The following is a 24,472-nucleotide window of genomic DNA, read 5'->3' as shown; positions in this document are numbered from 1 at the left end:
TGCGGACTGTCGAGATCTTCAGGTCCACCTCCCTGCCGCTGAGTGCACAGAGGCGGTGCTCACAGCCTGCATCTTCCCGCCAAGTTTTCACCTCCGCTCTGTTATCCTCTTAAGGGAAAGTTCCTTTCCATGTCTAACCGTAATCTTTCCTGCTGCATGACTAAATCCCCTTTCCTTCTTTTCTTTAAGAGAAAAACTCCTTTAAGATGATAAACGAAATCTTCCTCTCGCGTTTGCCGCCACCCTCCCTCCCCCCTCCCTCCCTCCCTCCACAGCGCCCCTCCTCCACCCTCCTAGCCCCTGTATCAGCCCTAGCTTGAAGAAGTTCTTCGTAGCCGCTCCCCTCCCACACTCCCTGCCCAGAACTCCGAGGATACCTGGGTACGGTTACCGCACCTGCAGTCCACTACGACTTGGACTCGGCCACGCCCCGGCTCGCGTGCCCGCAGGACTGTGACCCCCGCGGCCGCCGGCGCAGCCACGACGGGGTTAAGGTTCCGGGCTGGGGGAGGGAGAGGGGGGTCGGGAGGGGCGGGTGCGGAGCCAATCAGCGGCCGCAGAGTCCCCGGAGCCGGGAGCCCGGAGCGCCGAGCAGGGAGCCGAGCGCGCCGGGCTGGGGCCGGGGCCGGAGCGAAGCGGAGAGGGAGCGCGCCCGCCCCAGCCCCGAGTCCTGCCGACTTCCCTCCAGCCGCAGCGCCGGCCCAGAGGCCGCCGCCCCAGCCATGGAGGAAGACAACAGCCCCCGGAAGATCCAGTTCACGGTCCCGCTCCTGGAGCCGCACCTTGACCCCGAGGCGGCAGAGCAGGTGAGGAGCAAGGCGGGGCGGCAGAGGACTCTGCTAGCTAAGGACGGGGGACCCCTGGACTGGGGGGACCCAGGATCGCTGCCCAATCCTCCCTTAGCAGTGCGTCCCTTTGAGGGAGAACGGGCTCAGTTTGGTGGTCCTCCATCCCCTCCCCCACCATCGGAGCAACATCCTCCATCTGGGCTTCTTCGAAACCGACAGAAGGATGAGCGCCTCCACTCCATGCCTGTCCCCGCCAGAGTCGTCCTCCCCAGCGCTGGGGAGAGGGCCGGCCTGAGGACACGACCCCTCCCCCCTTCGCTAATCTTGCATTCTCCACCCAGTAAAGCCCCGCCAGAGTTTATGAGCTCGGGTGGGGGCGCTGAGGGGTACAAGCAGCAGTGCAGGAGAGGGGTAAGTAATGGATGGAGCCTGGTGCTGTACGAGTTGGAAGAGAAGAAACAGCTCTCCCTGTCCCCTCCCTAACAGGGGCGCACCTTGGCGAGGCTCCAGAGAGTGGTAACAAGAAAAGGGACTGAGGAAAATTGAAAGGGCTGGGGCTTTGGGAAGGGGGTGATCGAGTCTGGACACCCGGCTCCGTATTCCCAACTCCTGCCCTTTGGGGTGGAGATTAGGGGTGGAATGGAGAAAGTGAGGCTGAGAGACCAGAAGAAGAGGCTTCCTAGGGCCTGGGGTCCAAGCTAAGCAATATTCAAGCGAGCAGCACTGTGCCGGGCTTGGCTCAAAGGGTGGGAGTCCACGGCCCTGGCCCAGCCTCCTGGCCTGGCCTATTTTTAGCTCTGAGCGGCCTGGCAGAGGCGGCAGTGTATCAGAGTGTGAGCGAGTGTGTGTCTCAGTGAAAGTGAGCATGTGTGTGGAGCGGGTGACCACCCGTGGTCATTACTACTGCCTGTTGGCCAAATATTTGCTCATTGCTCCATCTCTTTTTGTATTCTCTATCCATTTGCCAAGACATCCCCATTCCTAAAGCATTTCCCACAAGGTCAGTTCTCTGTCTCCCCCAACCAGCTGTCAGGTTGGGCCTCCCCACCTGAAGAAACTCTGACCTGCTGGAATGGGCTGGAGAGAGTGTTCTTTTTGTTGTTCCAGCTGTTTGGTAGAGTAAGGTCTGGATGTGCAGGGAGAGGGTAGGTACACACTCCCTCTATAACTTTGGGTTACCAGAGTGGCACTGGGGGTCAGGTGCCTGTGTCTCCATCCTCTCTCCCTGGCCTAGGTGAGCCACATCTCTAGGTCTCTAAGGTGTGACGGCAGGAGGGATTGTGGTGAGACCTCGAAAACCTCCTGGGGGTGGGGAGTGGGGATGGAGAGACAATGGCAGGGGGAGGGTTCCCTTGGAAAGGCTCTTATGCCTGGAGGCAGGAGACTAGCTAACATAACCTCCCATTACCACAGAGTCAGTTCTGACTCATGGTGACCCTACATGTATAGAACAGAACCATACTCCACAGAGTTCTCAAAGCTCTGACCTTTTGGAAGCAGGTTGCCTCTGGGTGGGTTTGAACTGCCAACCTTTTGGTTAGGTGTAGAGCACTTAACCATTTGCGCACCGAAGAACTCCAAATAACTGGATAACCTCAGACCCAGGAAAAAGGGCCCAGGAGTGTGGGCTCTGGGGGTTGGGGTGAGGCTCCAAGCAGAACTGCTTCCCACTGGCACAGACAGGTCTCGTGGCTGACACCTGCATCTGTTTGGTGTTTGGGGACGCAGCTGTCGATGTGTGTTGGGAGAGGAAGGGGCTGGCCAGCTGATTGAGGGATCTGTGGGACAGAGAAGGAGCATGAAGCAGTGCTAAGGAGCCAGAAGGAGAAATGTGGCTGGGACTTAGGACTGCTTTTCTCTAATCTTCAGAAATCTGCATCTCCTAGGTGTGAAATTCTACCTACAGTCTAATGTCAGCCCCTCCTGCTGTGTTACCAAGTGTGTAGGCAGAAATCTCCAGGTTTGGCAGTGACAGGGGCTCAGGCCAAGATGGGAGGGTGGAAGTGTTTGGAAACTCTGAGTTATATGGCAGAGCGGCGGGGGTGGAGAGGTGCCCACAGCTATCATATCCTTGGCATGACTGATTTGGAAATAAATCAGAGGTGAAAGTATCAGGTGTCCTTGAAAGCCAGGATTCGGGATAGGTGTGAGAAAACGAGACCATCTACTAGCATCCCAGTGGCTCAGATGCTGGGATATGCTTCAAGAAGTTTGACTTTACTCCCTCCTGCTGAGAACATCACAATTCTCAGGGACTTTTGAGTAGGTAAAAATCTTCTCAAGGCAAGGAAATAGGTTGAGGAAGGGGACCTGTCCACAATCACAGAGCCCTACTGTCTTCTTCCAACACCCTGTCTGTCACACTTGCAGTCTCTTTCAGAGGCTCCCAACAAAGATATTATCTCAACCAACCCACTCATCCCAACCCCACTCTCTGCCTGCCTCTTCCACAGTCCCCCTGCCCCCCCACCAGGTAGGAAGGCAATAGAGAGGAGGGGTCCTCTCCTAGTAAAAGGATGACCCCCACCCCACATACATGAAACATGTCCACGTGCCAGCATCCAGCCCATTTGCATCAGGAATAGCTAGAGACGAACTCACAGCCAATGTTCGTGCAATACATGTGTACACACACACATACTTGCACAGAGAGAGAGAGAGGACTGGTACTGCCAGGGACCTTGAAATGTCACTGAAAACAGATGCTACAGGATTCTGGGAAAGAGATGCCTGACCCCCACATACTCCAATTCAAGGCATTCTGTTTCTTCTTTCGGGAGAGTTCCCCTCTCAGACTAACATTAGCCCCCCACCCGACCCTTGATGTAGCTGATACCCACTTTCTAGGCATAGAGAAGGGCAGGTGTCTGGCTTCCTCCCACCCAGCAGTGATGATACTAAATAATGGAGACTCAAAGATGAGGATTTGATCATTCAGTGTCCTCACCCTACTTCTCTCAGCCCTGGGTAATTTTAGCCCCTTTTCCAGCCCCATTATCCTTCCCTCCCCTACTGCTGCCCTAGAGAGAGCTGCAGGGGCCCCAGCCTCTTCCATCCCCTCATTTCCAATCCTCTAAAAGTCTTCAATGGCGTAGTGGTTAAGTGCTACGGCTGCTAACCAAGAGGTTGGCAGTTCGAATCCACCAGGCGCTCCTTGGAAACTCTATGGGGCAGTTCTGCTCTGTCCTATGAGGTCGCTATGAGTCGGAATCGACTCAACGGCAGTGGGTTTTTTTTTTTTTTTTAAAGTCTTCAAACTCTGGTGGCTTAGTGGCTAAGTGCTACAGCTGCTAACCAAAGGGTTGGCAGTTCAGATCCACCAGGCGCTCCTTGGAAACTCTATGGGGCAGTTATACTCTGTCCTATAGGGTCACTGTGAGTCAGAATTGACTCGATGGCAACGGATTTAGGTTTTTTTTTTTTTTACGCCTTCAGAGAAAGTAAAAAAACTAGGTGTCCCAAGAGTCCTTGGACTGACTTCAACAGCAATAAACTTTATTGGCAGCATGGCAAAAGAACAGCAGCCAATCTGCTCTTATATGTTAATTTCTTGAATGGGACGGGGAGTCCAGGATAAGATTTTTCCACTGAGCTTTAGACTTTGACCAAGGTCCTGCCCAGGATTCCTCCTCATAGTGTATTTACCACGACAGGGATTCCCCCAGATGCTATTTCCTGATAAACAAGAAAGGCAGCAGGTCCAAGGATAGGGAGGACACCAGGAGGTGAGGGGCACGGGCTGGGGTCAATGATTCTCTCTGCTGTCCTCCCGGGCTGCGTGGGGATTGAGGGGTACTCTCTGCAGGTGCTGGTCCACAAACGGTTAATGTCTGTTTGGGGAGCGGTCTGGGCAATGGAGGGAGACCTCTGCCCTCTCAGGTTATTTCTGACCATTGATCCGGAATGGACGGAAGGACAGCAGGCCAGAGATCGATGCATTAGAGTAGATACAGCTGCTGAGATGGGGAGCTGGGGCCAGGACCAGGAGGAGAGGGAGGGACAGAACAGGGGATCGAGGGGTAGATGCAGGGAGTGGGGGTGAACTTCTGTGTCCTCTGGAGGAACTCTCCCCACAGGAGAGGGATGGACCCAAGGATGCCCGCCCTGAACAGTGGGTCCAGTGTAATATGGGCATTTTTTTGAGGTGTGTCCAGTGGGCTGGCCTGGATTATGCTGCTGAGTGGTACTGGGTGGGGCTCCACGATAGTGACTGAGATGCTTCCGTATGCATTTGACCTCTTCCCCCTCCCTCCCTCCTTCCTCCAGATTCGGAGGCGCCGCCCCACCCCTGCCACCCTCGTGCTGACCAGTGACCAGTCCTCCCCAGGTAACCCAAAGGATAGGTCCCTGAAGGGAGTGGGGGCTCCTACAGACAGCTGGGTCCCAGTGAGAGAAGGTGGGTGCTAGATAAAAGAAGGGCAGATCTGAGGAGTCCGAAACCTCAATCCTGGAGGCAGAAGAAGAGGCTAATCCTGACTCGATTAGCAGAAGGATTTCTTTTGCTTTTGGAAAGACAGAACAATGCTAGAAAGGGGAGGGAGACCACCTGGTTCCAAAGCCCCCCAGGAACTGGGGTGGTCAAAGGTGTGCTGGTTGCTGCGGCAACAGCCTTTGAGTTTTCTCCAGCAACTGAGATGCTGCTGCCCCCACCCCCCAGAGGCAGTGACAGCTGTGAAGGGGAGAGACCGCCTTTATCAGCTATCTTCATGGCCCCCAGAGAGGAAGGGGAAGGTTAGAAACAGCTCAGGGAGCAGCTGGGATTCTGGTCACTAGGTCTGGGAAGAGAACAAGGTCTCAGAGAACATCACGCAAGCTTGAATGGAAGAGGGATGCTCAGGCTGATAAGATAGACTGGAGTTCAGGATGCCTGGATCTCCAGCTTTCCTCCGAGTACCAAAATGATCGTTATCATCCTGGACCCTGCAGAGGATACATTTGCTGTTCTCTGCCCAGCGTTCCCTCCTATTCAGGGTTCTATTCTGGATCTGGGGTTGGGGTATTGGTTGGAAGGAGAAAAAGATACAGATACTTCAGAGGGAGGAAAAGAGCAGAAGCACCACAAATCCTGTCTCCACGGACCTCCAGGTCTGAAACAAGGATGGAGACCCAGATTGACCACAGCCCCAGAGTCAAGGTCAGGACCAGATGCAACTGGTTAAAGCCAGCTGCAGAGCTGGAGGGGAGCTGGAAGGAAAAGAGGTCTGGGGCAGCCATCAAGGCCAAACTCCTGGGGTCGGAATGGAAGGCACCAGATCAGGAAAAGTGACTGCAGAGTCTCCTTCCCTTGGGAAATCCGGGCTGTGGGGACTCTTCAGGATTTCTTGGCCTCACAACCTTCTTCATTCCCTGTTCTCCTCAGAGATAGATGAAGACCGGATCCCCAACCCACTTCTCAAGGTGAGCCAGCCTTTCCAACTTAGCCCAGCCCAGAAAACCCACAGATTCATTAGGAGATCATCCTCCTACCTCTCTTCCCTTCTGTGGGACCTTTTGACTCCCTCTTTTCTGCATCCCCCAAATATGCATGAGTGGATATTCACATGTGCCTTCCCACGCAGCCCCACATCCCGTCTCTTTGATCACCATTGTTGTCTGGGAAAGCAGGAGTTTTCTTCCCCCATTTTCTGAAACCCACACCTACCCCAGTCTCCAATCCAAATTCAGGCAAGGCAGAGGGGGACAGGGAGAAGGGTTGGCACCCACCTGTACTCTTTGTTCTTCACAGTCCACTTTGTCAATGTCTCCACGGCAGCGGAAGAAGGTGACAAGGACCACACCCACAATGAAAGGTTTGGAAGACCCTTTCCATCCCGTTTTCCCCCCGGCTATGTCTGATTTTTTTTTTATGTCTGAGGCTGGGGAAGAGACCTGATGACTCCTTTAGAAGAAATCCTTGGGAGGTCATTAAATCTGCCTCTTGTTAGAGTGAAGCTGTTGCTAGACAAACTGGGACTTAAATTCCAACTCTGCCTCCAACTAGCTGTGTGGCCTTGGAGAAATTGCTTAACCTACTGAGCCCTGAGTACTACTTCACTGTGGCAGTTAAATCAAATAATGCGTATGATAGCCAAAGATTGGACAGGCCCATAAAACAAAACAAGACTAAAGGGACACACCAGCCCCGGGTCAAGGACTAGAAGGCAGGAGGGGACAGGAAAGCTGGTAATAGGGAACCCAAGGTTGAGAAGGGAGAATGCTGACATGTCGTGAGGTTGTTAACCAATGTCATAAAACAATATGTGTACTAACTATTTAATGAGAAGGTAGCTTGTTCTGTGAACCTTCATCTAAAGCACAATAAAATAAATAATGTGTGTGAACTCAGCAAGCACAGACCCCAACATATAGAAAATACTCAAATCTTTCTTGAACCTAAACTGAGTCTCTGCTCCTACCCCCAAGGGACACCATGTATGCCAGCAAGTTAAGATAATCTTTTGCTCTTATAGGCCCTTCCCCTACCTCTCTGTTTCCTTTGAAAAAAATATTTTTATGGTTTAGCTTTACCAATTACTAGTTGCCCTCAAATCGACTCTGAGTCTTGGCAACCCCATGTGTGTCAGGGTAGAACTGTGCTCCATAGGGTTTTCAATGGCTGATTTTTCAGAAATAGATCACCAGGCCTTTCTTCCGAGGCACCTCTGAGTGGATGTGAACCTCCAATTTTTTGGTGAGCACCAGAGCATGTTAGCTGTTTGCAACATCCAGTATCTCCAGTCTAGCTTTAGTCCCTCTTTATTGCCTAGCTAATGCCTTCCCCTTTTCAGATCTCAGAAGATGGGAAAGTCAATCAAACACCTGGCAATGTGTGATGACCCTTTAGTGGGCTATTGAATTTGGGGATCCACAGGGCTGATTCTGGCAGTCATGGTCAATACTTCCTCCCTTTCTCTGTCCCCAGAGCTGCAGATGATGGTTGAACATCACCTGGGGCAACAGCAGCAGGGAGAGGAGCCTGAGGGAGCTGCAGAGAGCACAGGGCCTCAGGAGTCCTGCCCACCTGGGATCACAGGCACAGAAGCAGAGTCAAGGCTGAGCACCTCTGGGACAGCACCAAGTATGTTCAGGCTGGGGAGGGACCCAGGCATCCCATTCCCCAGCCGAGGAGGAGGCAGGCCTCATCCATTGTGGGGTTTGGAGCCTGGGAGAAGTCTAATAGTGTCCAGAAACTATGTTGAGAATATGGGTATATTTGCATGTATCTGTGTCTCTTCCCTTGTCCTTACAAAAGAACACGGTTCCCCCTGACTTGAACTTCAGGGCTCCCTATTGTAGCTGTATTGGGGGAGCCCACTATAATGAAAACAACACTCATAGGCTAAAATCCTGGCTCTGCCACTTTACCAGCCAAGCAACCTGGAGCAACTTACTTAACCTCAGTGTATACAATGGTAGTGATGGTGCCTATTTCATTAGGCTGTTTGTGAAAATTACATGAGATTGGTTCTTAGCCCAGCACCTGACACAAAGAAAGTATGCAATAAATGGAAGCTGGCGGTGGTGGTGGTAATACATGTCCACAGTCCCTTATCCCGATGTATTTCAGAATGCAGAATTTTCTTGACTTTAGGAAAGTGATAGAGTGCATATACCATATATTACATAATACCTGCCACAGAGTACCCTGTAATCAAACACATGAGTATTTCTGCAAGCAAATGAATGGTCCAACTAAGTGGGATAAAGACAATAAATAGCCTATCAGTTCATGTCAGTAGCCACACATAGTATTTGTACCCAAATGAAAAAAAAAAAATTGGTGAACCTATAGTAGTAATTGTAATCAGAGAACCCAGTTAGTCTTGCCCCATTGCACCCAGCTTGGTCTTGGGCCTCTCTCAGGGTCATTAGGGTATAGCACGAGGTGAGCAGAAACAGCCCCCTCTCTACAAGGCCTCCCTGAATGCTGCTCTCCCTCCCCTACCCGCTTTCCCTCCTTAGAGCCTACAGGAGCCATCCCTAAGACTCAGGAGAGGGCCAGTGAGGAACCCAGCACAGAGGATTCCCAGGGAACCAACTTGGTAAGACCCCAGGGTAGTCTGCCTGGTCTATAGGAGAGAAGGCTGTGTGGATGGAGCAGGGGGGCTAGTATTTGGAGTATGGGAAAAGGAGAACAAAGGACCAGCTTCTGTCGCTGAAGTTATTCTATATGGTAAGAGGACTAACTAACCTTGCCTCTGACGGGCAAACAATGCGAAATGAGATTAAGCTGCAGCAGGAGGGAGTGAGGTTAGATTTTGTGCAGGACTTCAGGCTCCTGGAATGGATGATGAAAGCAGGCCAAGGGTTTTTTTGATAAAGGGCATTTGGAACCCAAAGGGGGTTCCTCACCTGCCCAGGCTGGGTGAGCAGTGGCCCTATCTGGAGGTGGAGACATTGATGAAATAACCTCCTGAGTTTTGATTTTACTGTCCTGACTCCCCCTGCAGAGATTGGACAAGGGGACAGAGACATACATCAGACATCAGAACAACCTTCCCAGCAGTTAGATGCTTGATGAATGGGATGGTTGGCCAGACCAGTAGGGGAAAGAACAAGATGATCCTCCCAAACCCTCTGGCCTCTTGCTCACCTTCTCTTTCTGTCCCCTTCCCACACAACAGGTCTGAGAGTGAAGGAGGTATCCTGGAATCAAGACTACAGTTTGGGAAGGCATGGACACTGGATTTGTTTCTTATTTCTTCACTTTTGGGGAAAATTTCTTGTTTTTAAAATGTGATAAATTTGGTGTTAGGTCCTTGGCACTTGCCTTCTTTCCCGATTTGAAGAATCCTATCTCCCCGCACCGTTTTACCACTCTCTCTACAGGTCCCCACCCTCCTGCCCAGCTGCTTCTAGGAAGCAGGAAATAGGGAAGCATGGGGCCAGATCTTGAGGAGGGAGTTCTCTAAGCCTGCCTGTACTTGCTGGGGAGAGAGATAGGGGTCAGATAGGTGGGAGGACTGACTTTCATGGTGTTAAAAGACAGGTGGCCCCAGGTTCCCATTTATTTATTGAGGAAGAGATATGGCCATCTCGCAGCGCTGCTTGCTGCTGGAATACTTGGCGCCCTTTAAGGCCTGTGCCCTCTCTAGCTGTGACTGTGCTGTGGGTGCCATCTGCTGGACAAAACCGAGAATTGCACCCTGGCGCTTGGTCCAAGGGAAGAGGGGGAGGTTGTGTCGTGCAGATGCCTCTTTGCTTGTTCTCTAGAGCTGCCGCTGCCTTAGTTTTGGATTCTCAAGCTTTGGGATGTGTTCCCTCCTCCAGCTATGAGGAGACCACCTCCCCTTATTCCAACCCAAAAGCTCACACTATTAGCAAAAATGGATTGAGAACAGAGTAGCTGTTAAAGAGGTCATTGCTCCACCTTGTCCTAGACACCGAGGAAAACTTAAAACTTCCACAGACCCCACAGCCAGCCTCTCCTGCCCGCTGCTTTTGATTTTTCCAGATGGTGGAGGGGAGAAGTGGACACTTCTTAGGGGTGAAAGCCTGGGTTTAATGGAAGAGGAAAGGCAAGACCACTGAAGAAGCGATGAGGTAGAGGAAAAAAAGCAGAGCCTCCGAAGTGTAAGGTCCTTCTGCCGGGCACCTACTGTGTGACCTTGGGCAAGACCTCATCCCTCTGGGCTTCAGCTTGTCCACCTATATCACAGGGAGCATACCTCACCAGGTGTTACCAAGCTTTAAACAGAGCACATATATGAAGGCGCTGGGTGAACTTTCACCCCAGTGAATACTACACACAGTCAGGCCAGGTCTCCCTTCTTTATTGATCTCTGGCTATAGCAGGGGTCTGGGAGACCAAGGGCAGGGGTGAGTCACATGCGTCTCTGCCCCACTTGGGGTGGGGTGGGAGGGACAAATGTCAGGGATCATGGATATGGACATCACACAAACAGGGCCCACTGTACAAATGTGTGGTTGGTATTTACAAGAAAGGAGGAGGGCAATCACCTGGATTTGGGCCTTTCCTGGGGCAAGGTGGGGGTGAGGAGGAACCTGAGGAGAAGAAGGGGCAGTGGACCTGGCTAGGCTCCATTCAGAGGACAAGACAGCAACAGCCCTGAGCCCCTCCCCCATCAGCCTTCCACCAGCCACTCCCCATTTGTCCCAGAGGAGGGGCCTCTTGGTGCCTGCTTCTGGGCCAGTTCAAGGGGCTGGAGGAGAAGAGGGACCCTCTCTGTTAGCAACCCCGAATTACTGGATTATACCTCACCCTCCCCACTGCACCCTTGACCCCAAACCAGCTGGTCTCCTGCCTGTGCTCATAAGATGCATCCTGAAGGTGCTTTGCTGGGAAGACCTCAAAGCACTTTACAGACATTGGTCGGATAGGAGCCACCCAGCCCTGGTAGGGAGAGGAAGGAGGCAAAGAGCTCAGGACTCAGCCAGGGCAGGTGACAAGTCCCAGGGACTCAGACCAGTCCCAAGCTCTTAAGGAACCCGGAGAAGGACTCCCCTCAGCCCCTGGTCCCAATGGCTCCTCTCTTCCCCAGTCTCTATTTTCAGAATAGGAGAGAGGGAAGATTGCAGAGCGTTGGGCTGGGGACAGGGCTGAAGCAGTGCAGGTCTGGGGTAAAGTGGTTGTCCCCCATTCCTAGGCCCCAGAAAGGTACCATGCCCTGAAGGAGCCCACTCCCCTCCCCACATGTAAGAGCTCTGAAAACCCCCAGCTTTCTGTTCTATTCCAGCCTGTCCCAGGGGAGAAGGGGGACCCAGACCTGCCAGCTAAGATCTGGGGTGGGGGGCTGAGGGAACCCCCAAAATGTATTGCTTAGAAACTTGGAGGCAAAAAGGAAGGGGGAGGGCCAGGGGGGCTGGCAACTCTGACCCTCCCCCCAGGCCCTGGGAAACCTCTAGGAAGCTCCCCCTCCCAGCCAGACAATTGACCAAGGGGGAGTCCAGAGGAAGGGGGATGGGCACAGTGACCACTGGGAGCCTGAAGTTCCCCAGTCTTGCTGCCGGGAGATTAAAGTGCGCCCTAATGGGTATCAGGTGGGGAGGTGCCCTTCCCCCAACCCCACAATCTCTGGCATTTGGCCTTCAGGTGGGTTATCTGTTCCACGACCTCTGGAATCCCTTGGAGCAGATGGGGGAGCCGGTCCCGATGGATGGTGCTGATGACTTTAGACTTAATGAGGACCTGGGAAAGATAGAGACACCTCAGTGCTCTACTCTTTGCTTTTCTCTCCAATCTGACCTACCTTCTCTAAGTCCGGCTGGATCCCCACTCAGTCCCATGTACAGTTGTGTGAAAAATGCCCTGCAGAAGAGTGCCCAGCCAGGGATGTGAGAGGGGCTGAAATCCAAGTCATGCTCAGCTGACCTCACTGGGCCTTCTGCCCTGGGCAGGTTCCTTTTTCCTAACTCCCACCAACATGCTGTACAGTCTGGCTGTAGTCTTGCTTAGGCCTCATCCTATTCTGCTATCGTTCTAAGAAGCTACTCCTTTCTTCCTGCAGGGACTGTGAGGCAGGAGAGGGTGGGAGGACTTCCCTACTTCCCACTCATGCCTAGGTTCAGCTCTGGGTCTTCACTTCCTCTACTTTCCTGCCTAGAAAGGAGAGAGACCTCACATCCACTGGACCCCAGAAGTGACCCTTTAAGGAGACCATGTTGGGCACTCAGCTCTCAAGACTCTCCCCACCTCCTCCCTTCACCATGACATGCTCACCTGGGCCACCCCACCAGGGCTAGTCCAGATTCCCATTCTGATTGTGTTCATCTTCCACAGGGGAGGACAGGGCCTCCTCCTCCTCACATGGGGACGGCTCATCAATGGACATCTGGTTGGTGATGCCTGCAGAGGGGCATGAAGGAAGTTGGGGCCAGACCAAGAAGTATTTTCCTCAGAACCCAAGAAGTATGTGGAGAAAAGTAAGGGATTCTCAACCATCTCCTTGCCTTCAAGCTGAGCTCCACTCAGCCTTTCCCCACTTGAGGAGAGCCTCTCCAGCCTTGCTAAAACTCACAGTCCTTAACCTCTGGGAAAAAGATTTCCCATCTAGGACCACCAAGTTGCCCAAATCTAGAGGGACACCATTCACATAGACCACAGTGTACATGAGGTCCCTTGAGTTGTAGAATATGGCTGTCCCTATCCTCTCTCCAAAGAGCCCCAGTGGCACAATGGTTAAGCACTTGGCTGCTAACCAAAAGGTTGGCAGTTGGAACCTACCCGCCACTCCACAGGGGAAAGATGTGGCAATCTCTTTCCATAAAGATTTTAGTCTTGGGAACCCTATAGGGCAGTTCAACTCCATCCTACAGGGTCACATGAGTTGTAATTGACTTGGTGGCAATGAGTTATCCTCTCTCCAAACCCCATTCTAGAACAGTCCAGGCAACTCCGCCAGTCTTTCCTGTGATCTATCTTTAGTCTGATCAGCTCCATTCCCCACTCTAGGACTCAAACGGGTTGTTCCAGAGGCTTAAGGAAAATGGATCTGCTCTTGCTCCATTAGTACCCGCCTCCAAGATCTCACACCACCCACAATGGTACCCACCACTTGCTGCCCGTTCCTTCCATTTTTGCTTGTTCTCCTGAATGTGCTTGGTCCAAGTGGAGCGGAAGCTGACCACGTCAGGATTGGGCTCTCCCACTTCCACATCCAGAGAAGGCTGGCGCCACTGGAAGCTAGAATCAGGAACCCCCCACACCTCCGGAAGTGAGGCCCAGCCCACTGCAGAACCACCTTCATAGCCCTCAGAGGGGAAGGGAGAGGATGGAAGACCAGGAGCAGGCTTATGGAGCCTAGTCGTCACCCTCTTTTCCCTCTACTAGGTACACCCCAAGATCTTGTCCTTCTCCCCCCAGTTTCTCCCCTCCATCTCCACACCTTCCCTCCTGGTAAAAGGATAATAAAAACAAGGTTAGTAGAAAGGCAATAAAGATGGAGCTAAAGGAATAGACAAAAATGGAAGGATGGGTGAAGGGAAACACAGGTGCAGGCTACACCCTTCTGGTCCCATCCTGTGTGACAAGCAGCAGAGGGACTCCTAAGTTTGGAGTTGCCTGCTCTTCCACTACCCCTGTCATGGATGAACCTCCTCCCTGTGAGTCATTTCTCTCTGTGAGCTAAACTTGCCTCTCCCAGAACCAGGAGACCTGGCCACCCCAGCCACTCTCACCTGGGCTGGTTTTTAGACTTGGAGTCCTCATCTGCCAGGGGCTGCACACTCTTCTCTGCCACATCAGTGAGCACAGAGAATGTGGGCTCCACAATGAAGTCAATGAAACCTACAGTGAAGGAAGCCACAGTGGAGGTCTCTTACCCGAGGGCTGAGAAGAAGTTACAGCTAGCATGGTCGTGACCCTAGCTGCATGTAAAACCGGGTGGAGAGGTGTAACCTGGGGCTGGTATTCTCCCATTGGGGACAGGCTTTAAAATGTCTTTGTGACCCCAGAGAACTCAGCTTTAATCCCCCAACCTCTACCCCCAGGACCCCATGCTCCAGCACAGGTTTGGCTTGATAGAATGGTTTTGGTGCATGAGGACTTGGGGCAATCCTGGCCCAGGCCCAGAAAGCACTCTTTCCCCTCCCTGTAGGAAAGGGCACTCACCAATCTGGGACTGTGCCACGAGAGTGGAAGTGCGATCACAGAGCGGAGAAAAGGGCAGGCCCAGCTCTGCCTCCTTGTCACCCTGGGGGAGAAAGGACAGGGCAGGAAAGCTCCAGAGGATACCTCAGACCTACCAGACCTGGGTGAGGTTGGGGTGGTGAGGGGTTGTTGCGGAGGAGAGGTTTTTCTGTGCCTTTCACCAGGAAATAAGTGATATACAAATGACAGGCAAATTGGTCTTGGCAACTATTGCTAAGCCTTTAGGATAATGAGATTTTATCCAATGGTTTTGGGATCAGGTCTGAAGCTGCAGGTGGCTGAATGAAGGCATAGGGGACTTGGAGAGAAAAAGAGAAAAAGGCTTCCATGGGTAGGGGCTAGGCAAAAATACCACGCTACCTGACGGAAGAATTCCTCCATAAGGGCCTTGGTCCAGCGGCTGTGGACCGACCACTGCTTGGTTGGGTGGCTGATGTCAGCAGCATGGAGCAGTAGAGACAGGGCCTTGGGTTTGTCGATCCTGGTTGAGGCAGGTGGCAAGGAAAGAGATTGATCTTTAGGAAAACCCTGAACCCATTCTCTAACTTCCCCCCACGTGCCCTCTGAGAGCCACACATCGACACCCTTTCACATACTTCAAACACCCTCTGATACTACGTACATACACAAATAAACTTTAAATATATTTATATTTGCAAGAGACAGCACAGGCTAGTGGCGGAAAGCCCAGGCTTAGCAGAGGACCTGGATTTGAATCCCTACCATACCTACTGCACACTAACTATGTGACACTGAGCAAGTTGCTCAAGATTTCCATGTCATTTTCCTCAATCCTAAAATGGAAATAATAACAGAATCTACCACAGAGAGTTATTCAGAGGATTAAATGACAAAAATATATAAGTACTTAGAAGAGTGTCTGGCACATAGTAAGTGCTCAGTAGATGTTACCTAAAATTATTATCCCCCCAACAATAACACACTCTGACACTGTATACACTCCTGCACATAGACCCCATACACAGAGATTGACACAAACCTTCAGGACACACATAGGCCATTCTCTCTTACACACTGTTATATACTCCCACCCACTTTTAAGCAACATTATATGTAATTATAGCATTTGTTCTGTGCTTTCTTTTTACTCCACATGACTCTCCCAACATCCCTAATTAGAGTAGGAACTAGTGGCAAGCTGTTGTGGGGGAAGGCAGATTATTTTGACCATTTCACAGGTAAGGAAGCTGAAGTCCAGAAAGGCTGAATGGATTTCCCAACATTCCAGAGTAAGCCTGTCCTGAATTTGGGACGAGAACCTCACCTCAGACTCCCAGCCCAAAGCATTCTCCAGCAGACCAGCTGCCTGAGCTGTACAAAAACCCAGGACCACACCACACACACATCACACACACTTACACAGAGATGCATTCAGATACCTGGAGTCAAGAGAGTATCTACATTCAGGTAAAGACCTGGCATACCAATTACCCAATGTGTATGCCCCCAATTCATACACCCCTCACTCTGGCCTGGTTCCAGCCACGCCCCATCCATCGGGTGTCACCTCTCCAGTTGCTGCAAGGCTGTCTTCATGGACTTCACTTGCTGGAAGTGGCAGGACATGTCTGTGGCCAACACCATCTCAATGACCAGGGCACGCAGCTCTCTGAATGGACAGAACCAGAGAAGAGATCGGTCCCCTCAGCACTGCTGGGCAGGAGGTCCAAGAAGTGGGAAGAGAGGGTTGGGGTGTGGGGGTCTCTTAGGGATGTCAAGTCCTGGCTTCTGCTCACACAAACTCATCCCTGGTGAGGTTGATGAAAATGTTCATCTCGTCATCCTGCATCATTCGGAAAACAGAGCTGATGTGGTGATTCTCCAGCACTGAACGATCGTTGTACAGGATGGCACATTCTGACCTGCAGAGTCAAAGGCTCTTGTGTCCAGTCTCTGGTAAGGGGGAACTCTGGAAACCTCCTCCACCTCCACTTGGTCCCTCCTGCCCCTGCCACGTCCCCACCCCTCACTTGGTCTGGATGTGGAAGCTGTTGGTAGTGCCTGTGTGCTCGTAGTCATGGATGGCTGCGGCAAAGATGATGGCCAAGACCTCAATCTCCGACAGGCAGTGCTAGTGGAAAAGGATGAGATGAGAGAGGGCTGACCCTCTACTAGTCACTGCCCAAACACCTCCACACAAGGGAGGCAACTCAACCCGTTCCTTCCATTCTTCAAGGCCAGCTCGTGGGCTAATGCAGCCAACTTTCTCTAGCCCTGGAATGGCCATGGACCCTCCTCTATCCCAACCTGCAACACTCCCACTGCATCACAGCACACATCCCCAGCACTGCCCAGGAGGTTATGGTCACTGGGGAATCCTCTAGTGTTGAGTCAACCCAATTTGACTCTGTAAAGACGTTAGGAAGCCAAAGCAGAAGAATCAAAGAGAAAAATGGAAATGGGAGTACAATCTGGACTGCCCAGTTCTGCAGCCATAAGACCCTGAATCACAACAGAGATCTCCAGGGCACCTACCACCATCCCTGTGCGGAGCAAGAAGCAATGGACTGTCTGGGTAACATCAGCTGCATGGATCTGGTTGTGGTAAGGATTCTTGTACTTCCCATAGCCCGTCTCCAAGGCATCCAGGAAAGTCATCAGAAACACAGTGGGAATCTGCAGGAGGAGGGAGGAAATGGAAATAGATCCAGGATCTGCAGGAATGGCAGGAGGCTGAGGACTGAGATCAGCAAACCACCTTCCTTTAGAAGGCAGCGTGGCACAGAAAGAGAGCACAGGTCCTGCATGCTGGTGAACCTGGGCTCATATCCTGGCTCTACCACCTGCTGACTGTGTGACCTTGGGAAAGTCACATGCCTCAGACGCATTTGCAGAATGAGGATGATACCACCTACCCTGAATTTAATGAGATAAGTACAAGGCACTTAGTAAGTGCCCTCTAGAGAGTAGCTGTAATTATTATTATTTCCCTGGAGGTTTTTAAGAAAAGGAACGCTTCCCTCCTACCTTCCAACCACCTCACCCCACCCTCAAATCCAACATCATGGGAGAGGGACTTAGAAGCAGAGGAAAGGATAAGATGACCTGGAGGGAGCCCTTCCAACCAGATATGAAGCACCCCCTCCTCTGAGAAGCCTTCCCTGATCACCTTCCTTCCATATCCACCACACACACCCATGCGTGGGCACACACAACCCACAAGCATCAGGGCCCAGACCTCTTGCCAGCTATTCTCAATTCTGTCCAGGGCTCTGCATATGCCCTTGGGCATGCCTGCCTCCTTCAAAAGGCTCAAGGCTCCCAGGGCAGGGAGGGCAGGGCCAGTGTCTTCATCTGTCCCTGGATCTCCTGAGGCTGGGAGGGGACTAAGGTTCAGGACATGGGGATGCTTCTGTAGAGAGGAGCAATAAAGAACACAGAAGATGCTCCACTCGTCTATCAGACCCTTACAACCCCCACCCCCACCCCTGGAGGGTTGTGCCCCAAATTTAAGGAATTTTAAAGGAATGTTTCCATAACAACTGGCCTTGCTTTTGTGTTGCCATGGCATCCCAAGAGGGAAAGGAAGGGGAGGAGCAGGGGAGGGGTTAGACGCCCAGGAAGAAAATGTGGAGCTTGAGGAGGTCTCTACCACCAGAGAAAACTAAACCAATAAGCACTCCCTCTTTCTCCAAGTGCCTTGAAGCAAGGCAGACAGGCTGGGCCACCCCCAACCCCATGCAGCTACTCCTGGGATACCGAAAACCCAGTTGTCATGGGCAAGGAAGCAGAGTTTAGAAGAAGCTGGCGTCTGGAATATATCTGATAACCAGTTTGAAGAAACATGAGATGGGAAAAGCCTTAGGAAAAAGAGGATCCTGCTATTTTCTGTCCTGGAGAGGGTAGGATTGGTGGGAAGATAATGAAACTGCAGAAGGACAGGTTTCAGGAAGGCACTGAAGAAAATCCCAACTGAGCATCTCAGGAAGTTTTGAAAATGCTCTTGGGACTGGTAGAAAACAGAGGAGTCAAAGGTCCAGGGAAGGCTCACATGCACAATATAGTCCGTTATAGTTAAGTGGAGGCAGAAGGACGGATGAAATGACCTTCTGAAGGCCATCTGGGAGGGGACTCTACAACTGACCCCTTGACTACCCCTTCTACAGAGCCCTCAGAAAACACTTGTATTCCTTTACCACCAACATCTACTGCCCATCCCCACCTGAGTGCTGACCAAATATCCCTACTGTGACTTTTCCGCCTCCCCGCCCTAGCCTCCCCTTCCAAATGTTTTTTCCATGTAGAAGTGCTTTTTTCCTGACGCTATCCCCCAAATATTGGGTTATCCCCCAAAAGATGCTTCTTCCAGGCACTGGATCTGGAGGGCAATTTAATCCCACATTCTTCTTCCTGGCCAGGCAAACTGCTTAGCAAATGGAGTTCACACACCCTGACACAGCCCCACCCCAATCCCACCAAGCAGCTGAGAGCAGATCTTCTCTATGACATTCCTAGGACAGAGACCAGAGCTGGGAGGGAGTGGCCAATTTTGTTTTTTCCCTCGAACAGTCTCCTGAGGAAACAAATTGAGAGACTCTAGTCCCAAAGGGCACCAGCTGACAGCATTTGGACTCCAGGCCTCCGTCTCCACAGGCAGAAGGCAAGACAGCTAAAAAGGGGAGGTGAACTGGGTACCATCCTGGAGAGGACAAGTAAGAGAAAAAAAGCAGAGGGGGCAAGAGTAGAATCCCAGGCTACATGGCTTCAGTCCCAGAATCTTCCCTAGAAAGCAGTAAATAAATTTAGAGGTTGGGACAGCAGCAAGAGAAAGGCAGGCCAGACTTTGGCGGGGTGCTTCCCAGATGGGCATTGAGTGAGGGAGCCTACAGAATCTACTTAGTTGGGAATCTTTTAAAAGAGGAATTAATGGGAGTGGAGAATCCTGCCTGGAGACAGAGGTAGGATGATGCCTAACCTTGAAGCGGCTGATGAGGGTATGCCGAGTCAGCAGCTCAAAAACAATGGTCCTCAGGGCGTGGTCATCTGCTGCCCGGTTCAAGGAAAAGACATCAAAGCACCAGAGGTCCAGGTTCTGTGGAGAGACAATGGACTAGGCAGGGAGGCTCTCAAGAGGAGCTTCTCAGCCACAGGAAGGGTTGAAGTTAGACTTCAAGGAGAACTTCCCAATGAGTACAGAGACTTAGAAAACAGGAAAACAAAGAGGTGGTAACATGGGCCTCTTTTTTCCCCAGGTATCTCTCATGATGAGAGATAAGAACATAGGGGTTTGCCTCTGGAACAGGCAAAAGTTGTTTGAGGAACACGGAAATGACAGCTAAAAGGGGGAGGGAAAAATCATGCTATAAACAGAGTCTGGATGTCCCGATGGCTATTCCATTCCTCAACCTTCTCCTCTTTCCCAGAAACCAGGGGTCACCTTGAGACAGTGGAGGACCGCCGTGGAATGGGTGGGGCCCACAGACGTGTACGTTCTCCGGAACATCCTAAGGAAGGATAAGGAAAAGGGGTCCAGGTGTGAAGGTCTGGGGAGTGAGGGTCTGGTCAGGCGGGGGTGTAGGGATGAGCCATGGGCATGTGGACTCATACAGCTGGTGGGACCCTGGAAGACCAGGGTGGCTGCGAAAAAGGGCCGCAGCTGAGGCAGGGGGAGCTGAGTGTGGGTGAGCCTCACCGTTCTACGAAGATCCCAGCCTGCACAGCATGCACAATGCTTCGGAACTTGGGCTTTTCCTCTGCTCGGCGGCCTTTGGCCCGGGCTTGCTGGGTGAAGGTGGAGGCCAGCCAGTCCCGTACCTCCGAAGGCACAGCGTCTGACCGCAGCTCCTGCAGCTCATCATCCGTATCCAAGATTTGCCTGAGGCCCCAGAAGTGGAGTCACAGAGGAGAGATAGCAGGCGCTTCTTCAGCCTGGGGACATTAGGCCCAGCCACAACCCATACCTTAGTAACTCTCATGCCAACTCTCTCCTGTCTCTCATTCCCTCTTTCCTTTCTCTTGATTTCTCTTTTTATTTCTGCTTCTCTGTCTAATGCCTCCAATAATGAAACAGGTCACTATGTGAGGTAGTAAGCACCTCAACTCTTCAAGTGTTCAAGCAGGCAAGGCGATACCACCTGTCAAGGAGGCTATAGAGCAGCACCGTCCAATAGAAGTAAAATGCAAGCCACATAAATAATTTTAAATTTTCTTATAGTCACAGTAAAAAGATAAAAACAGGTGAAGTTAATTTTCATGATAAATCTTATTTAACCTAATACATGCAAAATATCATTTCAACGTGGAATCATAAAATATATTAATGAGATAGCTTACATTTTTTTTTTCCCTCGAAGACTTCAAAATTTTGTGTGTATTTTATACACGCATTCAGTTCAGCTAGCCACATTTCAAGTGATTAATAGCCACCCATGAGTAGTGGCTCCCCCTATTGGGCAGGGCAGCTCTGGAGGGATTTCTGCACTGGGGAGAAGGTGGGGACTAGGTGAGCATTAAGGTTCCTTCCAAATCTAAAACAGGCTTCTCTGGTTCCTGGTATCTGTGTGTCTACCTTTGCATCTCTCTGTCTGTCCCTCTGCTTCTTTATCTCTGCCAACATTTCTAGCTATATAGCTCTTTATAGCTGCTCCTCCCGCTCCCTTTCTTCCTGCTTCTGTCCCTGTCATGTGTCCCTATCTCCAGCTTTCTGTCTTACTCCCCGTTTTCTGGATTCCCAGCGTCACCACTCTCACCGTGTCTCGTCTATATAGACAGCCTCCAGCAGAGAAGCTGTGTATTCCAGGTTTTTCTTCAGCTCCTCGATGTTTACCTCCCCATTCTCCAATTGCTTCACCATGTAGCGCAGCCTGCGGGGAGTGGGCACAGATCTCCTGTTTAGGCACTGCTACCTTGTCATGAGACTAGAAGACCCTCTAATAGGATGCATTTTACAGAGACAGCCTGTCTTCCTTAAATAATAGTGCTAACATTAATAATAATAGCAGCTTATGTGTCTGATCCCAGGTTATTGCCATTGCCTGTATTAAGTTTACCTAACCCCAAAATTTAATTCCAGGTTTTTCTTGACTCTACCACCCTCACCCACCATCTGATCTCTCAACACCTTCCCTTTTCTCGGTGTTTCCTACAAACACTTGTTTAAACTCCCCAGGTCCAGCGGAATTAGGTAAGCCCAGGGGTGATGTTTTGGGGATGATCTATTTCATTGTCTAAAATAACCACACGCTAAAACTGCTTATTTCCCCAATGAAAGAAGGTATTGGGATCAACAGCAACCAAAATAGCACCCAAAATTCCTTCTCTTGGTCATGGTGGGGAGGGCAGTACATGTCCACAGTCCCTCTGTCCCTGGCAGGGACAGCAAAAACAGAACAAAGACCAATCTGAATGCTTTCACACAGCCTCACTCCATCCAGGCAGAGCTAATGGATTATGATTCCAGAATCCATCAGCCAGGACAAGGCAGGATTAACCACTGCCTCCCCATTCCCAGGCCAGAGGACTTCTGCCAAAGGGTTACGTACAGGACCTGTTCCCTGCCTCTGCCCCAGCCACAGCTTCCCCTAGAGCAAAAGTGGTAGGGGTAGAGCTAGGGAAAGAGAAAGGATCTCATTTACTGGATGCTTCACCTGAAGGAAGAAGCCCTGGTGGTGTAGTGGTTAAGTGCTACGGTTGCTAACCATAGGGTCTGCAGTTTGAATCCGCCAGGCGCTCCTTGGAAACTCTATGGGGCAGTTCTCTGTCCTATAGGATCGCTATGAGTCAGAATCGACTTGATGGCACTGGGTTTGGCTTTGGTTTGGTTTTGCCTGAAGGGATGAGCCTCTCATATTCTGTACTTGTGAATTCTAGGCTTGGGGTCAGTGATTAACTGAGAAGCTTCTTAGAAGTCTGGCCAGACCAGTGCAGGCAGTCACAAAGAAAGCAATATTCTCTGATATTAGTGATATTTTTTAAGCCATTAAGCATTTCCCACTCTCACTCCTTCCAGCCCCACTAAAACCAAGAGGGGGGTGAAATGCTGGCCATTACAATTCCCCAGTGAGAGGGGCTTCAGAACCCAAGGTCACCCTATGAGTCAGGGAGGAGAACAGAATGAGTCAGGGACCAGAGGCCGAAATTAGCATCAATTCCCAGGGAAGATGGGGGAGGGAGAACAATGGCATTCCCAAACAGAAGCTGCTCTAGAATCGTGGGGTCTCAGCAGCACTGGAATAGAGAGGATGCTGAAAACAGCCAGCCCCAGGAAGCGTCACAACTCAACTCTCACCTTTGGGCCTAGCAGTCCAGGCTGACATGGCTGAATGCAAATGAGGGAAGAGGGAAGGGGGAAAAAATGGACTCCTTAGTGGGCTATCTTCAAATCTCACTTCCAGCCTTCCTGCTGCACTGTCTCTATGTGGAAACAGCAGGTTGTTTGACAAGAATGAGGATGACGTAAATTCGAAGGTTTGAGTAAAGTTCAGCCCCAGCTCAGGCTTCATCAGGGAGGAGGTTGGAGGTTAGACAACATAAAAGACTTTCTAGACAAATGAGCTAGGAAGGAGGGTAATGAGCGGGTATCTCCCTGTGTACCCACCCAGAGATCACAGAACAAAGAGTTATGCTCTGCCTTCAGGGTCAGACACAAGCATGGGCTTCCCTCTACTGGTTAGTTCCCTAGAGAGGGGCCCTTGAGTATGGGGACACACAACCCAGGAAGAAAGGCCTCTTCTACTGCCTCTGGTCCATCACTCCCCCACAATTCCATGCCAGCCCTAATCTTCCATTTCATTCAGGCCCCAGAGGTCAATGCTCACCACGAAAGTTCCTCCAGTTTTATTCTCAACCCACCACTTGAAACACACATCCCAAAGTACACAGGCTCCCAAAGTGAACAGCCAAGCCCACGGATGCTCATCTGCATGTATTCGCATAATCACTAACGAAGCTGCCAGCTCTACATTTTAAAAAGCTATTGCTCCTACATTATCTCATTTTATCCTCACAATGGGCCCAGGAGGGAGGGAGGCAGGAAGGAATTGCTATCCCCATTTCCAACGCAGAAACCAAGGTTCAGGAGCATCTGTGGCACCATGTACTGAGCACTGGTCTAGGAGGCAGGAATCCTGGGTTCAAACTTACCACTTTCTGGCCATGAGCCCTTGTGTAAGTCACCAACTTAATGTTTATCAAAATGTGGCCAGTAGACCATCAGCATCAGAATCACCTGGGATACTTATTAAAGATACAGTCTCACCCCTACCCCACACCTTCTGAACCAGAATCCCTGAGGGTTCATCCAGGGATCTGCATTTTTAACAAGCACCCCCAGATGATTCTCACGCACATTAAAGTTTGACGACAACTATTTTAGAATTTCATTCTCCTCATCTGGAAAATACACAGATGATTACATACCAGCCTGAAAGGGTTGTTAATAAGAGGATTAAATGCATTAATATATGCAAAAGGGCCTAACAAAGTGACTGGCACAAAGAATCCCCATAAATGTGATTTGCATCAGAATGCAATGACCAGCGCGATGCTGGGGCCACCAAGCCCATATCACACACCCTTCAAATCCAATAAGCACCTGCTTTCTCTATCCCAAGTCCAGAAAAAGAAAAGTGAGTCTAGCTTAGATGCCAGTTGCCGTCAAGTCAGTTCAGACTCATGGCAACCACGTGTGCGTCAGAGTAGAATTATGCTCCATAGGGTTTTCTAATGGTTGCTCTTTTGGAAGATCGCTAGGCCTTTCTTCTGAAGCACCTCCAAGTAGACTCGAACCTCCAACCTTTTGATTAGAAGCAAAATACATTAACCCATTAACTGTTTGCACCACCCAGGGACTCCCTAGTTTAGATTTAAAAAAACCTCATTGCCATCAAGTTGATTCTAGCTCCTAGTAACCCTATAGGACAGAGCAGAACTGCCCCACAGGATTTCCAAAGCTATAATCTTTATGGGGAAACCCTGGTGGCATAGTGGTTAAGTGCTATGGCTGTTAACCAAGAGATCAGCAGTTCAAATCCGCCAGGCGCTCCTTGGAAATTCTATGGGGCAGTTCTACTCTGTCCTATAGGGTCACTATGAGTTGGAATCAACTCGAGGGCAGTGGGTTTGGTTTTTTTTTTAA

General features: G+C 51.0%; 2 protein-coding genes across 4 annotated transcripts in view; one reads left to right on the top strand and one right to left on the bottom strand.

Annotated features, from left to right (window-relative positions):
* The first annotated feature begins 571 nt into the window (after positions 1-571).
* Positions 572-10,519, top strand: PPP1R1A (protein phosphatase 1 regulatory inhibitor subunit 1A). The gene is made up of 7 exons (XM_049883362.1): positions 572-806; positions 5,055-5,115; positions 6,148-6,185; positions 6,514-6,577; positions 7,690-7,845; positions 8,730-8,809; positions 9,392-10,519. Exons 1-7 carry the CDS (start codon positions 723-725, stop codon positions 9,395-9,397), a joined length of 489 nt encoding a protein of 162 aa, XP_049739319.1. The 5' UTR covers positions 572-722; the 3' UTR covers positions 9,398-10,519.
* A 104-nt stretch (positions 10,520-10,623) lies between these two features.
* PDE1B (phosphodiesterase 1B) overlaps positions 10,624-24,472 on the bottom strand; it is a 28,679-nt gene continuing 14,830 nt past the window's right edge. For 2 of the 3 annotated variants that reach the window (XM_049883359.1, XM_049883360.1), the window contains 14 exons: positions 21,087-21,200; positions 20,030-20,212; positions 19,775-19,841; positions 19,313-19,429; positions 16,873-17,013; positions 16,368-16,468; positions 16,134-16,259; positions 15,905-16,006; positions 14,737-14,857; positions 14,338-14,419; positions 13,905-14,013; positions 13,280-13,410; positions 12,448-12,573; positions 10,624-11,916 (listed from right to left, as the gene is read on the bottom strand). In XM_049883359.1, coding sequence (XP_049739316.1) covers positions 12,467-12,573; positions 13,280-13,410; positions 13,905-14,013; positions 14,338-14,419; positions 14,737-14,857; positions 15,905-16,006; positions 16,134-16,259; positions 16,368-16,468; positions 16,873-17,013; positions 19,313-19,429; positions 19,775-19,841; positions 20,030-20,212; positions 21,087-21,200 — 1,501 coding nt within the window. In that variant the 3' untranslated portion in view covers positions 10,624-11,916; positions 12,448-12,466. Of the gene's footprint in view, positions 11,917-12,447; positions 12,574-13,279; positions 13,411-13,904; positions 14,014-14,337; positions 14,420-14,736; positions 14,858-15,904; positions 16,007-16,133; positions 16,260-16,367; positions 16,469-16,872; positions 17,014-19,312; positions 19,430-19,774; positions 19,842-20,029; positions 20,213-21,086; positions 21,201-24,472 lie in introns of those variants that run through there. The other variant, XM_049883361.1, reaches the window with a different exon arrangement.

Source organism: Elephas maximus, chromosome 4, assembly GCF_024166365.1.
Source record: "Elephas maximus indicus isolate mEleMax1 chromosome 4, mEleMax1 primary haplotype, whole genome shotgun sequence".
NCBI classification, from domain to species: domain Eukaryota; kingdom Metazoa; phylum Chordata; class Mammalia; order Proboscidea; family Elephantidae; genus Elephas; species Elephas maximus.
This window is presented reverse-complemented; position numbering and strand designations above follow the sequence as displayed.

Coding starts and splice junctions, on each gene's coding strand:
- PPP1R1A (XM_049883362.1), top strand. CDS start 723: ATGGAGGAAGACAACAGCCCCCGGAAGATCCAGTTCACGGTCCCGCTC. Junction 6,578..7,689: donor GACCACACCCACAATGAAAG/GTTTGGAAGACC, acceptor CTCTGTCCCCAG/AGCTGCAGATGATGGTTGAA. Junction 7,846..8,729: donor CACCTCTGGGACAGCACCAA/GTATGTTCAGGC, acceptor TTCCCTCCTTAG/AGCCTACAGGAGCCATCCCT.